At 38.9% G+C, this 16,378-nt stretch overlaps 1 protein-coding gene across 1 annotated transcript in view; it reads right to left on the reverse strand.

Annotated features, from left to right (window-relative positions):
• Positions 1–16,378, reverse strand: part of NEURL1B (neuralized E3 ubiquitin protein ligase 1B) — a 305,897-nt gene that overhangs the window by 28,280 nt on the left and 261,239 nt on the right. The window contains exon 2 of the mRNA XM_044069111.1: positions 11,345–11,905. Within this exon, the coding sequence (XP_043925046.1) occupies positions 11,345–11,905 (561 nt within the window). The remainder of the gene's footprint in view (positions 1–11,344; positions 11,906–16,378) is intronic.

Below are 16,378 nucleotides of genomic sequence, written 5' to 3' on the forward strand. Positions count from 1 at the left end.
TAAAGGTGGAAGTATCTATTTACATGAAAGATAAATATATTTTAAGGATGGTCAAACAGGACAATGCACTTGAACTGCTCCATGTTCAAATCACCGCAGGCAAAATCCAGCACCACTTCCTTGCAAGCTATAGGTCCCCCTCTATGACCCAGAAAACCCATGCCATGTATTTAAACTTATTATAAACACTAACCATCCAACCCAATACCATATTCATGGGTGACTTTAATTACCCCACTATTAACTGGAAATCCTATATGACACCAAACGTACATGCACAGAGATTCCTGGATTTTGTAAACACAAACGCCCTGGACCAGGTAGTCAATACACCAACCAGAGGTGCACCCATACTGGACCTGGTCCTCACTAATACGGGAGAGTGCTGCACACCCCTACTGTAATGCCTTCCCTGGTAAGGTCAGACCACACAATGGTCTCCTTTGAAGTATAAATAAAACCTGGACCCCCCAGCTAAACCTGGAATGTTCAGGAACTATTCTAAGGCTAACCTCCTGCTATTAAGTGAGAACCTGGCAACATTTCAAGCTCCCATAAACCCTGAGAACACTATTGCCTGTGCAGAACTGTTCACAGAAACCCTGTACAAGCATGTTAATAGCTGCATAGAGGCAGCTGTACCCACCAGGAAGAAGTACAGAACTAACTCAAAAAACAAGCCAACCTGGTGGAATCCCAAAATCAGTAGACTGTATAACAGGAGGAAAAAAAATCATGGCAAAAATTAGGAAGTGCAGTACCCAGCAGGATAAAAGCACTCTTATCAAACTAAACAACTGAGAGAACAAATAAAGTCTACCAAAGCCAAATTTGAGGTACGTTTGGCCTCCCATACTTTTCACCTCCCAGGCCAAGGACAACCAGAAAGCATTCTTTAGCTATGTCCACAATTGTGTGTAGAGCTCATTGTATATGGAGCCACCTATACTGAGTCAGAAGACATCGCAAACCTGCTGGATGAAAAATTCAGCTCCAACTTTACCCCTCTCTCCCCCCTCAACCTTCCCTCTGGAAATATCATCAAATATAACTCCCCCTATATATCACTAGGGAACAGGTCCTTAATAGTCTCTCTAAGACCAAGAACACTGTATCAAAGGGCTCAGACAATATCTCAGGATGCCTTGTGAATAGCATGGAACATGACCTATCAGGGCCTCTGGAATTACTACTTAACTGTAGCCTCCAAACAGGTTTTATGCCTCATGAATGGAGAAAGGCAGCAGTCATCCCTCTGCACAAAGGTGGGCTATAAAGACCCTGGAAACTACAGACCCATAAGTCTCTCAAGTCCTATATGTAAAGCCATGGAAAGAATTATTATGGAGAAGATCAACAGAGATATAGTAAACCTCCAGACACTGGATCCAACCCACTTTGGTTTTGCCAAGAACAGATCATACCTACTCAGCCTGGTGGACTTCTTTGAGAGGGTCACCAAAGCAATGGATAATGGAAAAATTGTTCACACTGACTACCTTGACCTGACCAAGGCATCTGACACAATACCCCACTTGGGCATTGTTGACAAACTCACAAGGTTAGGTAAACCCATATGTCACCTGGTGGATAGCCAACTGGCTCACAGACAGGACCCAGGAAATTAGACTTGGCGAGTCCACTTCTACAAAGAGGTCAGTCACAAGTGGAGTCCCTCAGGGATCAGTCCTTGGACTGCTCCTTTTTGGCATTAACTTCTGAGAAGTCAAGGCCAATGTCAGTGGTCTCTGGCTGACTAAACTTGCAGATGTTTGCAGATTAAGAGCTACCATTGAATCGCACACTGACACAAATGTTCTCCAGGAGGGTCTGACACAGACTAACAACTGATGTCAGAGCCATGGGGTCTATATTATATGTTCGAAGTTTGAAAACTTTGAAGATTAAATAATCGAATTTAAATGTTCGAAGTTTCAAACATCGAACATATAATAAAAAAAAACAAAAAAAACCAAACAGAACTTACCTGACTAGTGTAGGCAAGCCCTCCTGCACCCGCCACATCTCCCACTCTTTAAATATACCAACTCCGAGACTGCACTATAGTGTGGTAAAGGGAAGATTTCCCTTACTTCACTGTAGTGTGGTCTCAGAGTTGGTATATTTAAAGACCGGGGGGTTTGGGGGGGTGCAGGGGGGCTTGCCCCCCCTGCCTACAGCTGTGAGTTTTTTTTTTTACATATGTTTGAAGTTTTATAACTTCAAGCATTTAAATTTGATATTTTAACGTTCAAAGTTATAAAACTTCGAACATATGATATAGACCCGAGCCATGGACTAAAATTAAATACTAAGAAATGCATAATAGTATCCTTTGGGAAGTCATCTATCCCTGGTAATTATCATATTAACAACACACCCCTTAGAGTTGATCCAGTAGTCAGGGACTAAGGGACACACATAGATAGTAATCTAGCCTTTCACCATCATGTGTCTACAGTGGAGAGGAAATTATTCTATACTGCACAACTTAAAAACAAAGCTATAGCATCTAAGTCCAAGGAAGTCATTGTTCCACTGTATTTGGCATTCATCAGACCTATCATTGAGTACAATGCCACCTTTGGTATGTACCTAACTAGGCATATCCAATAACTGGAATGTCCACAGAGGTTCCTCTCTAAAAGAATACAGGGCATAAGTAAAATGTCCTATGCAGACCGTCTCAAGGCCCTATCCATGTATTCTGTCTCCTACAGGCTATTGAGCGGACATCTATGCCTGGCATACAGGGCATTGTCAGACCCCACTATGATGGACCTCCTGCATATCTACAAAACAAACATCATGAGAATTACCTGTTTTAAAGACTTAAACCTTGCCTGTGATATAAACAGGTCTTGCTGGAGAGATATGTATGTATTCCAGAGAATCCTGTGTCTATGGAACAGGGTCCCCATCCATGTGAAGCAGAGTTCCTCCCTAACCCAATTCAAGTGCAACTTGGACAATTGGATGGGAAACCAGAAATTCATCCCTGGTTTGGCACCTATGTCTCTAATGGACACAGTTAACCTGTAAATGGTTCATCTCCCAAACCCCTGCTTACACTTATCAAGGGTATCAGAACTTATCAGAGATTTGGGATGAACAGCTAGGCTTAAAAGGCCCTTGTGGCCATTAGCCTAGTAAACATCTATGAATCTATGAACCTATAAGATGTATTTATCTCTGCAACTAAACACAGCCTATCAGTCTGCCCTAAGGCGGATAATGTTTTATGAAGGTTTAGTGATAACATCCTGTGAAATATGTTAAAGTGAACAATAATTACATTATTCACTGTACAACCATTAAATACCTTAATTTAAAAGTATACACTGGTACTTAACAATCCAAAGAATTAGGTTATTAATGCATATACTTTAAATTACAGGATCCCATGTTTTAACGCAGAAGATTATGAGTGGGTCATCGATCATAACCCGCTTTTCATGTGTTCATGACATGGATGCTAAAAAATTCGCCTTGGGAGTGAAGCTTGAGAGGTGAATCTTTGCATCCTTGTCAAAAACACATAATTAAGGGTTACTATCAGTGACACAATCATAATTCTTTGCAGTGCATGGAGGGCTATCTGATTTATGGTCTACTGGTTACAGAAAAAAGTGCCAAGTGCTTTGCCAGCTTTCAAAACCATAAAGCACTTAGCGAGCACTGTCAGGGAAACTGCGTAACTCAGTCTCTTATGCTTACACTCACCTTCCATGCCTTTCAACTGTCAAGTTTTTGCAGAATGTTCAGATTTTTGCCTCGTATATTTGGTCTGTTCCTCATAAAATCTGTGGTTTTCTGACAAATCATTGAGGAGTGAAGCCACTAAATAATGACATGCGTTTGAGTTTCAGACTTTGTATCCTTCATAAAATGTGGGCAAATACAAATCCTGTTATTCTACCAACTTTCTAAGTTTATGAGAGGAAATAAGGGCCCTGTTACCAGCACAGACAGCAGGGGGAAAGAAATCATTGCTGTTGTTTGCTGGTCAGTACCGTCAGATTTGACTACCTAACGTGAAATTTCACCTTGACAAGTTAAGTAGGGGGTGCTTAACATTTGTTAAGATCGGGTTTCACACTATAGTAGCACTTAAATGATTTGTCTTTTTCCAGATATTGGAACATAATCACTGCTCTCCATGCACTACAAGATTTTCTTGCACTTTAAAATATATCCTGGTTTGTCTCTATTACACCTTTACATACATTCCTATAACCAATAAGTTTCTTTTAACTGTGGATTAAAAAACATGTCATTGCATTTTATAACTGCTCTCTGAATAGTGTTGAATTACTCCATTGGCATCTCCATTCTGTGCCTTTTAATGCCACCTGCTTTAGAACAGAGTTGATGTTGGAACCCCCAGGTGATTGAGGCTCAGCTGATCAAATTCTTTGGTTAAAATCCTTTGTTCATTGCAGATTGAAGTATTTTTTTTTAATTTTTTAAACCACAGGGGGATCACTGTGTGCTTTAATAGGAGTTTCTCTTTTCTCCGTATCTGTATGACTGTGGAGACAGCATATAGGTTTTTATATTCATAGCTACTTACTAGGCTACTGATCTGTGACAATCTTGAAAAGCCTAGCCTTACAATCCCATGTCAGTTTTTAACCCTTAATGTTTTGCATACAAACAAGAAGAAGAATGAATTTGTGGTTTCCCATCCAGTCATCCAAATTACACTTGAACAGAGTAAGAAAAGTACTTTGCTTTATATGGAATGGAAGACAGCTCCATCAAAGAGGTATTGTCTCTCATACATTCCTATCCCTCCAACATGTTTTATTTATGTTGCAAAAGAGATTAAGATTCCTTGAGCAGGTGTTCATACTACTATTGGACTTGTGAATGTGAAATAGGTATTACAGGATAAGGTCTGCAGATGGTCTAAAAGAGAGGCAGAGGTCACTTCTTAGTAGCTTGTATGATACCAAAAAGAGGAATCAGGTTCTGAGATGGTCTGCATAGTTTCTGTGATTCAGGTCCTTGATTTTTTTTTTTTATAGGGAGAAGACATTGCGGTCACTGACGTTATGAGAAATGTTTGGACAGGTACCTACCGAATGGGACATTATGTTCAGTGATCAGCCTGATGAGAGCCATGTACAGTGGAATGATCACACCCTTGAACCCAGATGCCATACTTTTAGCTATAAAATGTGTGCTGAAGAAGGACTTCCTTATGATAGTGGATAATATGTGATCAAAGGAGAATTCAATGTTGACATATGTTCCCAGATCCCTGACCACTGGATCAACTAAAACAAAAAGAAGAAACTGTTGCAGAAAAGAGGAAAATCCCAGGATACAAAAAAATTCCTTACCAGCCTCAGTAAGAAGCTGAGATCCCTCATAAAATCCTCCCAAGCTAGTTATGAAAATAAAATTGCCAAAGATTCCAAAGACAATGACAAGGCATTCTATAGCTATGTCAAGAATCTAAATGGCAATGCTCAGATCTGCTCTGAGCTACAACAGAATGGCATTAAATATACTGATACCAAGGATATTGCCAATATCCTGGCAAATCGATTCAGTGCCAACTTCACCCCCCTCTCACCCCCTAAAGGGCCCATCTCAATACTGAAAGATTGTCAAATTCCGGTAATGACCACACAGGTAAAAACTGCACTCTCCAAAGCTAAGAATACAGCATCCATGGGACCAGATGACATCCTGGGCTGTGTACTACATGAACTACAAAGTGAACTGGCACCTCACCTAAGTGTCATTTTTAATCATAGCCTCACCTCAGGTCTTGTGCCCACTGAGTGGTGCACAGTTACAGTTATCCCACTCCACAAGGGGGGATCCACCTGGGATCATGGGAACTACTGCCCCATCAATCTGATGAGCCTGATCTGCAAGGCCATGGAACATATTATCATGGAACTTATAAACAAAGAGAGTGGCAACCTTCAGACACTGGTCCCCACCCAGTTTGGGTTAGTGAAGGGCCGATCTTGTCCCCTGAACCTGATTGACTTCTTCGAATAAGTCTCCAGAGTTGTGGACAAGGGTAAGCCGGTCCATAAAGCCTATATGGATCTCGCCAAGGTCTTCGACACCATCCCCCACTCTGGAATCATAGATAAACTTACTAAGCTGGGCTTTAATCCCTATGTCACTCGATGAGTTGCCAACTGGCTTACTGACAGAACCCATACTGTAAAAGTAGCAGACTCCAAATCCAGCTCCAGTCAAGTGGAGTACTTCATGGTTCAGTCCTGGAACTACTCTTGTTTGGCATTTACTTCTCTGAAGTACAGGCCAATACTAAGGGACTCTGGCTAACAAAGTTTGTAGATGACTGCAAACTGGGAGCCATTACTGATTCCCCAAATGATGTGGATAGTCTACAAAAGGGTCTTACAGAAACAGATGCTTGGTGCCAGAGCCATGGACTCAAGCTCAATGCCAAGAAATGTAAAGTTATCCCCTTTGGGAAAAAACATTTACCCATGAATTACCACATAGGTGGCAGTACACTAAACACCGAAAGTGTAATAAGAAACTTAGGGACACAGGTGGACAGTGGTCTCACCTTCGATAACCACATCGCCACAACAGTCAGGAAATCCTTCTATGTGGCACACCTCATTACTAAGAGCTTTTCATCCACAAAAAAGGAGATCATTGTCCCACTGTACTCATCCCTCATTAGACCCATTATAGAATGCAACGCCCCATTTGGTATGTACCTCTCAAGACATCTGCATTAACTGGAAAGACCACAGAAATTCCTCAATAAAAGAATCATAAGCCTAAAGCAGATGCCCTATGCTGACCGTCTAAAAAAACTCCAGCTATACTCTGTTGCATATTGTCTACTCAGAGATGATCTCTGTTTAACATACAAGGCCATATCAAACCCAGAGCTTTTGGACATGCTACACTTAAAGAAATCCCAATCCCTCAGAGCCACATGCTCCAGGGATCTAAACCTTGTCATCACAATGAACAAAACATGCTGGACGGATAGGTTTCTGACCCAAACACTCCCCAAACTCTGGAGTAGACTGCCCATACATGTCAAACAAAACTCCTCCTTGGGCCTTTTCAAAAGGAACCTTGATGATTGGATGGGAGATAGGAAATTCACCCCGGGGATCACATCAGTCACCCTGCTAGACAGGGGTCCAGTAAAGTAAATATTGTGGGAAGAAATAGCCAGGGAATTGTTATTGCTAGGCTTGTATAGGCCCTAGAGACGATAGGCTAGTACCAACCTATGAACCTATGAACTATGTGACAGTTACAAGGGAAGTCATGCTTGCCAAAGGATACATCTATCCATTTCTTCGCATTTAGTTTTAGACCATGGTTTTGACACCAGCTGTTTGTTTGTGTAAGGCCCTCTTAGAGAACTGGTGTCCTCTTGGGAGTTTATGATGGCACCACGTTTACAGTCGTCAGCCATAAATCCTTAACATTAGCTTTGCTTTGATGTCTGAGATGTAAATGACAAACAGGAGTGGCTCATGGACTAAATATTGGGGTACACCACTAGTGGCAAGTCCTTTGGAGGAGGTAGCACCACTCACCCTAATTTCCTGGGTTCTCTTTTTCAGTTTCATATCCAGTGAGTTACCCAGGGATTTACATCTAGCTGGGAATGTTTATCTGTTATATCTGAGTGTGGGAGGCTGCTGACTGCCTTTGCAAGCTCAGTAAATGTAGTGTGCACTGACTTTCTCTCTTTCATTGCTTTAGTAACTTTCAAAAAGAAGTTGACCATGTTAAGTATGCAGAATCTGCCCTTTAAAAATCCAAACTGGCTTGGGTCGGGAGTTTATAGGTTTGGGGTGTCCTTATTTATTTATTCCAGAATGATCTTTTCCATAGCCTTACAAATTAGGCTCATCAGGTCTACAGGTGTATAATTACCTGCGTCCATTGATGTCCTACTTTATTGCAAGGTAATGAGTATTGCTATCTTTTCAGTCATCTGGCATGAAGCCTTTTTGGAGGCTGATAATGAATAACATCTGTTGGTGGTCTGAAAAGTCATGTTTCAGGCTGACCACTAGGGAGCCCTGTATGTTATCCACTCCATACATCTCAACCTCTTACAGCAAGAAATCTGGACAAAGTCAAAAATAATGAGGGTATAAAGGCCCAACAATAGGGACACTTATTAAATATTGCTCTTACAGACTTAGAAAGTTGACTGGATAGCAGGTTTTGCATTAGCATGAATTTTCTGAAGGGTATGAAGTCTGAAAATCAAATGACTGTCATTATTTTCTGATCTCAGCCCTCAATGATTTGCAAGTGATTAGCCAGAAAACTACAATTTTATGAGAAATGGACAAAAATATGAGGCAAAAATCTGGACAGTTGAGATGCATGGAGTAGTTTTAGCCCTGGATGCACCTTCAGAACTTGCTCCTATGGGTAATACACTTTCCCCACATAATAGGGTGTAGGGTATTGCCCACTAAAGAAAAAACATATTGTAATGTTTGTAGATGGGTTATAGAGGAAATGTGTTCTTGATCAACTGTGACTAAGCAATCTTTTAATGAATGATCATTTGTAGGGGAAATGTTATGGTCTGGTACCATCTAATTTCAATAATCTGTGTACTTAGTAGAAATATCATGGAAGGAGAGTAACATTCTTGGAAGTTTTTTCCCTACATCGTTTTTGAATAACAAACATAAATCCTTATATAACTATGAAAATAACAACAGAGGAAGCCCTACATGTACCCCAGAAGTGTTTTCATTTTCTGTGTTATTTACTGCCATGAGAATGCCATTATTTAGGAATGCTACGGTTGTCATATGATGATGATGAATTCATGCCTACTAATTACACAGCCATCAGTTAGACATTAAGGACAGGCAATGTTCACTCAGCACATTCATGTTTAATAACGTAAACTATAGCTGACAGGTACAACTGAGATCAAGGTACGCAATGTGTCACCTCTGACCAATACCAGTATAGTCCTTTATGGAGCAAAGTGAAACCAATGAAAGGACTTTTAATTAGTTTCTGCATAAATGAGTTTCTTCTTCTTTTCTGTTTTATCAAAAATACTTTACAAATTAATCCCTGCACTTTTTATTTTATAAGATTGGGAGTTATGTTACAGGACAGAACATGAACATTCCAAGTGCAAAATGATTTCTAAGAACAGTTTAAGCTCTGATTATACAAATACATGCCTGTTGATGTTACACATAGGCAAGGTAAATAGGTAATCATTATTTAATAGCCATTTTATAATGACAAGAGTATTCTGACAGCTAGTATGACAAAGAAAATTGAAAACACCGCACATCAAAACACCATTCTTGATACATGTGAAAGAAAGCGGATAAACCTCATGTTAGCCTCTTATGGCAAGCTTTAAGTTTGCAAACTGCATTCAAAATAGTTTTTAAATCTTAGAAAGTACATTATGATAGTGTTATCAGGCTGAGGTCATTGATAACAGCCATGGCTGGTGTTTCAAGTAAGTGCCTTGCTTTCTGCTTGCTCCTCCCTGCACAGATAACAATGGAATGTACCATTACAGTCTGTAAGTGGTACTTAGAAGAGACAAGATATAAACTGCAGCCTGGGCTGAGGGTTTGAAGTACAGCTAAGGTAGGTTATCATCGCTTGGGTGACTTACAATGGCAGAGCATCTAAGCTGGAATGCATCGGCTGTATGTAAGGCATTTACTACCTTTTCTAATGATGTCAAGTATCAACACTAGAACTTGGAACCTGAGCTTGCTTTCATCAAGACATGTATTACATAACACTTTCTAACGTGAATCAATAGATCAATCTAAGATTTTTTTTTTTTTTAGTAATGAGGAATTTGAACCAAACAATTAAATTTTTTCTAGCTGAACATTATCTTTCCATGTGCTACATATTTTCTCATATTTCTTCAACATACTGGTTCAAAGTACTAGCCTGTTCTTTATGAGTCATATAGAAGACTGTTTTGACAGACTGAAACCTTGAATAAACATGTTTGTATTGTGCATAAACTACATGGAATGATCTGGAAGTCCTTCATTTAGCATACGACCAGCAAGGGACAAAATGAAGAAAGAGGACACCTAACCAGAATGTTATCTCAATCTACTCCACACTGTATGCCAATGATAAAATTCAGACATCATTACTTTAGCATTCTTCAGAAGCATATTGAAGTTGAAAGATGATAAATTTAGCACCAAGGTCGAGATGTTTTTTTTTTTTTCTTTCAGAGAGTGGTTGGATTTATAAGAATTCTATCAGAAGAGACACTGAACAGGATGGTATTACAGACTTTTAAGGTAGGCGTTGATAAATTTCTGCTCATCAAATCACTCACAAGGATGTTCTCCACTATGCAGATAGGTTTGTATTTGCGCCTTTACTAGAAATAGCAAAGCAAATTAAAAAGACATTTGTGAACTGTGCTTTTTGTCCAGTTGTACAGTGCAGCCTTCTTGAATATTAAGCTGTGTTCAGGCTAGAAGACCTTCTTTCAGAACAACTCTTATACACAAATGAGAATGGGTGCTGTGTTTTACATACTGCAGAGTGGCATATAATTCTTCTTTACACCAGAAAAGCAAGATATTGAGTATAACTTGGGGGAGGGGATTGCAGGGTGCAATGATATATTTTCTAAATTAAGACTCCAAGATATGACTTTAGCTCAAATAAGATCTGGAAAGTGAGTTATCTTTGAAATGACAGATGCAGATTAATAGCCTGTTTTATTTGCACTTAGCAAATAAAATTGTTTGGGCCACAGACCTACCAGCCTTGACTTTCTGTCCAGCAACCATCATTTGGACTAATTTTACCTATTCCTGTAAAATCAAAGACACTTTTAATTCATAAAAATATTACAAAATCAAATTATCAGTCTAGCTGGATAAATTATTTTAGTAAATGTTAAATGATATTGTACTTAAAAGTAGACATAGCTGTATTTCAGTACAGAGATGAGGCTTCTGAAATTGTTTTTTAAATCCATCAAATGTTACTGTAAGACTGCTTGTTTATTTGCAGAGTATTCTAAACAGAGTATAAGGAACATATTTACTAATGCAAATTATAAAAAAGGCATGTAAAATTTAGGTAAGATGTATCTGCTGTATTCATTCCTTCAACAAGAAAAAAAAAATAAATAAAATATGATAAAAAGAAACAGTATCTTGAAGAAAGTCTTTCAACTATATTCTGCACTATGAAATGAGAAAAGTGTTTGTCAAAAACGCTTTTTGCATATTAAACGGCATTTCTGAAGATAATAAGAACACAGAAAGGAGAAAAATATTTTGTAAGCATGTTTAAGGTGCTATGATGCCATACTTACCTAACATTTGTACTTCTTGTGTGATTCCGTAAACATCTATTAATCCCCAGAAGGGTCCTGAGACCTTCACCCCACAATGAAACAAGATAGGTTCCTCATCATTAATGCTGTAAAATACTCTCCCTTGTCTGTCAACCCAAAATGCCAACACATTGTCCTTCAGTGCGTATCTTTCTGGCAGGGCTTTGGCCCAGTATCCTGGTCTGGTCACTAGATCAGGGCAGGCATATTTGGGAATGTCATCTGGGCTCATTTGTGAAGGGTCATGTAGAGTGAAGCCAAAACGTAAGGCTCCACTCCAGCCATGGTGGACAGATGACAGCTTCAAACGGACTTTTTCATACAGGTGGACAGGTCGGTTGGTAAATGTGATTCCATTGCAGAAGCTGTTCTTGCGGGAGGCCTTTCGAAAGTGGTGGTCTAAGCGAATGTTCCTGCCCCTGGCCTGAGAGTGGAAACGAGGTGGTTCTGCTAGGGCAAACAGGGATCTCCTCTCATGGCCGGTGTTTGGTAGTGTGTAATATTGTCTTGTAGGCACAGTCCTGGCTTGATGGCTTACATCTGTCAAAAGAAAACACAAAAGTGAAATGTAAGTATAGTTTTAATACTACTGTTTACCTCATTTAGTGTTTTACAGTTATTAGTAAAAATAAGCATCAGTCACCTAAAGAAATCACCCGTTCAGATGCATTTATGTGTGAAAAGTAAGTTCTTTGTAAAAAAATATTGTCTAGCAAATGACAGCTTAACAAAAAAGAACATTGTTTTTATAAATTCTGCAATTATCATGTTGATTGCTTTTTATTATTATAAGTGACATATTGGCTTTTGATGATATGCTGTAGGTATGGACTGGACAAACCAACAACCATTTATTGTACCACTTTATATGATTTTATGCAGTTCAGCTAAAGCGGGTTTTAATTTTTGAGATATTCATGACATAACAATGATGTGGCGAGTCTGAAATGATGCAATGAGTTTGAAACACTAACTAAAGTAATGGGTTGCTTAAGTGATGGGAGACAGTTCAGAGGTTTCCCACAGTTTAAGGAATGAAATAAACAAATGTGAGAGGACTCAGTTCTAGAATCTGATATTTGCAAGAATGTGCTACATTGTATAAAGGTATGTCCCTGCTTAACTTTTGGAAACAGCTGTCAAAGTAATCAAAGGTTAAGTGGGTCCCAGAAATGTGATTAGCAGGTTGCTGTGTTTCCATTTCCTTCTAGAATAATAGGTTAATATAAGGAAAAATGTAGTATAACAGGAAAAAACACAGAGAAGTCTTAACAATTAAGAGTCTACGTAAGGAGACACATGAAGGGGTGGGATAAGTGGTGCCTTCCTACATGAACAGTTTTAGCAGTGTGGTTGATTTGATTGATTTGATTTGAATTACTTACTCATCTGGACTTGTGCATTTATCTAGAGCATCCACCCAGACATAAATCAGGAATACAGAATGAGAACCTGTGGAACAGAAACAGACAACCATAAAAGTCAGCAGTAAAGTCTATAAAAGTGCAAAGCAGAATATTTTGGCCTGGGTAAAATAAGCTTGCAATATTACACAAGGACAGTGGTAAACACAGAGGAGTGGCAAGCTGTGGATGGAGTGGTTACTGAGATGGAAACCCTTCCTTATGCCTTTTCCCAACAAGATGCAATACATTTCTCTGGCTTATAAGCCCCAAACTAAAAACTGTTAAGAGATTAAAAGTCCTATGTTTTTAATTATTAAGAAGCAACATATATGTGCAGAAATTCAGAATGTAAATTAACTATAACATTAAATATGATTTTAAGATGCAAAATATTGAGGGTTTAACTATGAAAGGAATTTTAGAAAACAAAATTGAATACGTTTTATTGCAAGATTGCAAATAAATCCTTTTTTATGTATACATGTATATATGTGTATCAATGCATTATGCTTTTTTACTCTGTTTCTATTCTGGTGAGGATTTAAGAAAAAGTGGACATTTTACTGTCTCCCTGATTCACAGCATGTATGACAAAAATGTCTTTATGCTTTCATAAAAAAATATTTATGGCTGCGAGTATGATGCTGCAATGGGATGCCTCAGTCTCCTTTCAGGTAATGGGAGGGTTTTGGATTAGGTCCAAGAGGGTCAGGAGTGACTCCTGGCATCTGGGACATTTGAAGAGTATGATGACACAGTGTTGTGTATGAAAAACACTTTTCTCAGTGACCTTTCGTAATTTAACCTCTGTTTAACTCAGGGTACGGCTATAAGATTCCCCAGCTAAGAGTACAGTTCTAAAAGCAAGATATACTTATTTAGGCACTTGAATATCTCACAAAAATAAGGTGCAACAAAAACTATGACACCTAAATAATGAATGCTGAAACCACTGTGACGTCTGAATACTGCTAGCTACATTTTGATAAGAACTGACCCATTCTGGGCATCTTTATCACAGTTATTTTTTTTACTTCTGCTTTGAGTAGCATATAGAGTTTCAAATGCTACAAATATACGTGCTAAATATAGTCTGACATGTGAGAGTCTCTGCTCACAAATAGCTTATTTATAACAAACAGTGTTTCCACTTTTTAAGCTCTCAGCTGTTTCCCTGCCCTGTAAATATCTCCCTGTTGAACAGCATTTGTCATGGGTTTTGAGAATGCAACTGAAGCTAAAAGTTCATTCATAGGTGGCTGCAGTAACTCTTAGAACTTCTTAATGAGCCAATGGAAGGCAAAACGAAGTCTACCATTTTACCCCCTAAAGTATCCTGAGTCTGCATGGCTCAGGTATTTACCTGTATTATATAGCCAGTCCTACTATAACATGGCTACTGTCAAGACATTCTGTTAACGAAAATCATATCATTCCCCCAAGCTGCTGAGTTCAGTGTGCATTGTTATTTATTTATTATTTTTTACTTTAGTCTTCAGCAGGTACTCGATTCCATGAAAATCCCCCTCCTCCCCAGTCTTCCTTGGCGATTAAGATGAGTTTTGTCACCAGTCTTCATTGGGGATTAAGCTGAGTTTTGTTACCGGGCTTCCGTGGAGATTAAGCTGAGTTTTGTCACCAGTCTTCATTGGGGATTAAGCTGAGTTTTGTCACCGGGCTTCCGTGGAGATTAAGCTGAGTTTTGTCACCAGTCTTCATTGGGGATTAAGCTGAGTTTTGTCACCAGGCTTCCGTGGAGATTAAGCTGAGTTTTGTCACCAGGCTTCCGTGGAGATTAAGCTGAGTTTTGTCACCAGGCTTGCGTGGAGATTAAGCTGAGTTTTGTCACCAGGCTTCCGTGGAGATTAAGCTGAGTTTTGTCATTTTTTATCTTTAGACTTTCTTGGCTGGACCCTGTCTGAGAGATTCCACATGATTAGACTAATGCAGGGATGTACATCCTTAACACAAGTGGCAGTACAGAAGAACATGGCATGGGACAGCCTTGTTTGAAGCCTCACCTGATATGATATGATCATTATTATTCAAATGTTTCAGGTTGCCTTCCTGGGCCTCTTACAAAGAAATCCATACAGTAGGATCTCAAGGGAGTTACAGTGGCACATGATCGTCCAGATGGAGTCACTTTACTTAGAGACGTTTACAGCCCTACAATAAATCCCACACTTGTTGAAAGGCATGTGGGGAGGGGGGGCTAGTGAAAACCTTCTTGCTACTTTCTTCTCCGAAACACGGAATCGGTAAAAACTACAAGTAGAACTGTGGTTCTCAACACATCCAGTGTGGCGATGACTACTCAGTCTCATCCTATCAATATTCAGTTTTTACTGACATTTGTGGTCTCTTATTTGCTAATATATTAAAGTCTTAACTCATGTGTACTTGGCTCATCTCCCAACACAGCTTCTGTTCCCACTTGTTTGTATGTTGTATTGTCATGGAACATGATACTGTTCTAACATTTCTACTGTATTTGTTCTTTCTCATGAAACTTCTTTTACAAATGCCCTTATCTTCTGAAAACAGACTGTTTACATGCAGTTCACAGTTTTATAGTATGTATGTATGAAAGTACAGCAGAATCTGTTTTGTTCTGTTCTTTTGGATATATATTTAGAGCCCTTTAAGTCACTCTGACAGACACTGTTTCTAGTCAACATTTGTGTCACCCGTACCAGGCTGCCTCCAAGCTATGTTTATTCTATGATATGATTTCCAGAACTGGGTAAACAGTTTGGGTACAGGTCATCGACACAGGGTAACACTATCTGATCCCCATCTACCCACTATATATGCACATGCTCAAGGGCCTTCTTGATTTGCACTTCATTGGGTCAGTCCATGCCTTGTCACACTGCTATTTGATTCATGGACCTTACTTTGAATAAACCAAAGCTTTATAACTTAATGACTGCTACACTTTTCAATATCCAGCCTGCAGTTTTGTCAATGTCAATTTTATCATTTTCCATATTACTGAATGCTTAACATTTAATCTTATTTATTTGCAAATATTATATATAATAACTTCATGTTAATGCATTTTAGGAATAAGGCAGTACTTCTTAATCTCTGAAGAAGACAGTCTTAGAAATGATTTTCCTTGTTTTGGTGAAGCAGATTATTTCCTATAGACAATGTTTTTGTATTTGATGTCTATATTTTGACATTACACTCATTACCCCCTTTTGGGTCCTGAACACTAGGTACTTCACTTATTTTCCAGTTACTCCTACCGTGCTTTAGTCTCTCAGTGCATTCTCTGAATATTGGCATACATTTTTTCTTTCCCTCATTCCTTACTTCCAGTGTTGGAGCAATCTACAATGAAGCAGATTTTTTAATCTGAATCATCACACAGACATCAGTGTCAGTGCCCTAAAGAAATGAGAGAAAAAAAAAAACATTTTTTATTCCTGTTTTTATGAAGATGCTCTTCACACTGACAAAAACAGGACAGAGGAAATCATGTCTATAGTTTTTAATTTAAAAACATACAGTGTTCACACATGCCATTAGTCTGGTATATAGGCTCTGAGATGTTGAACCAACAATATTTCACATAACTTCCTTATCACTACCATGA

The sequence above is a fragment of the Protopterus annectens genome, chromosome 4.part0, assembly GCF_019279795.1.
Source record: "Protopterus annectens isolate FY-2018-M chromosome 4.part0, PAN1.0, whole genome shotgun sequence".
NCBI classification, from domain to species: domain Eukaryota; kingdom Metazoa; phylum Chordata; order Ceratodontiformes; family Protopteridae; genus Protopterus; species Protopterus annectens.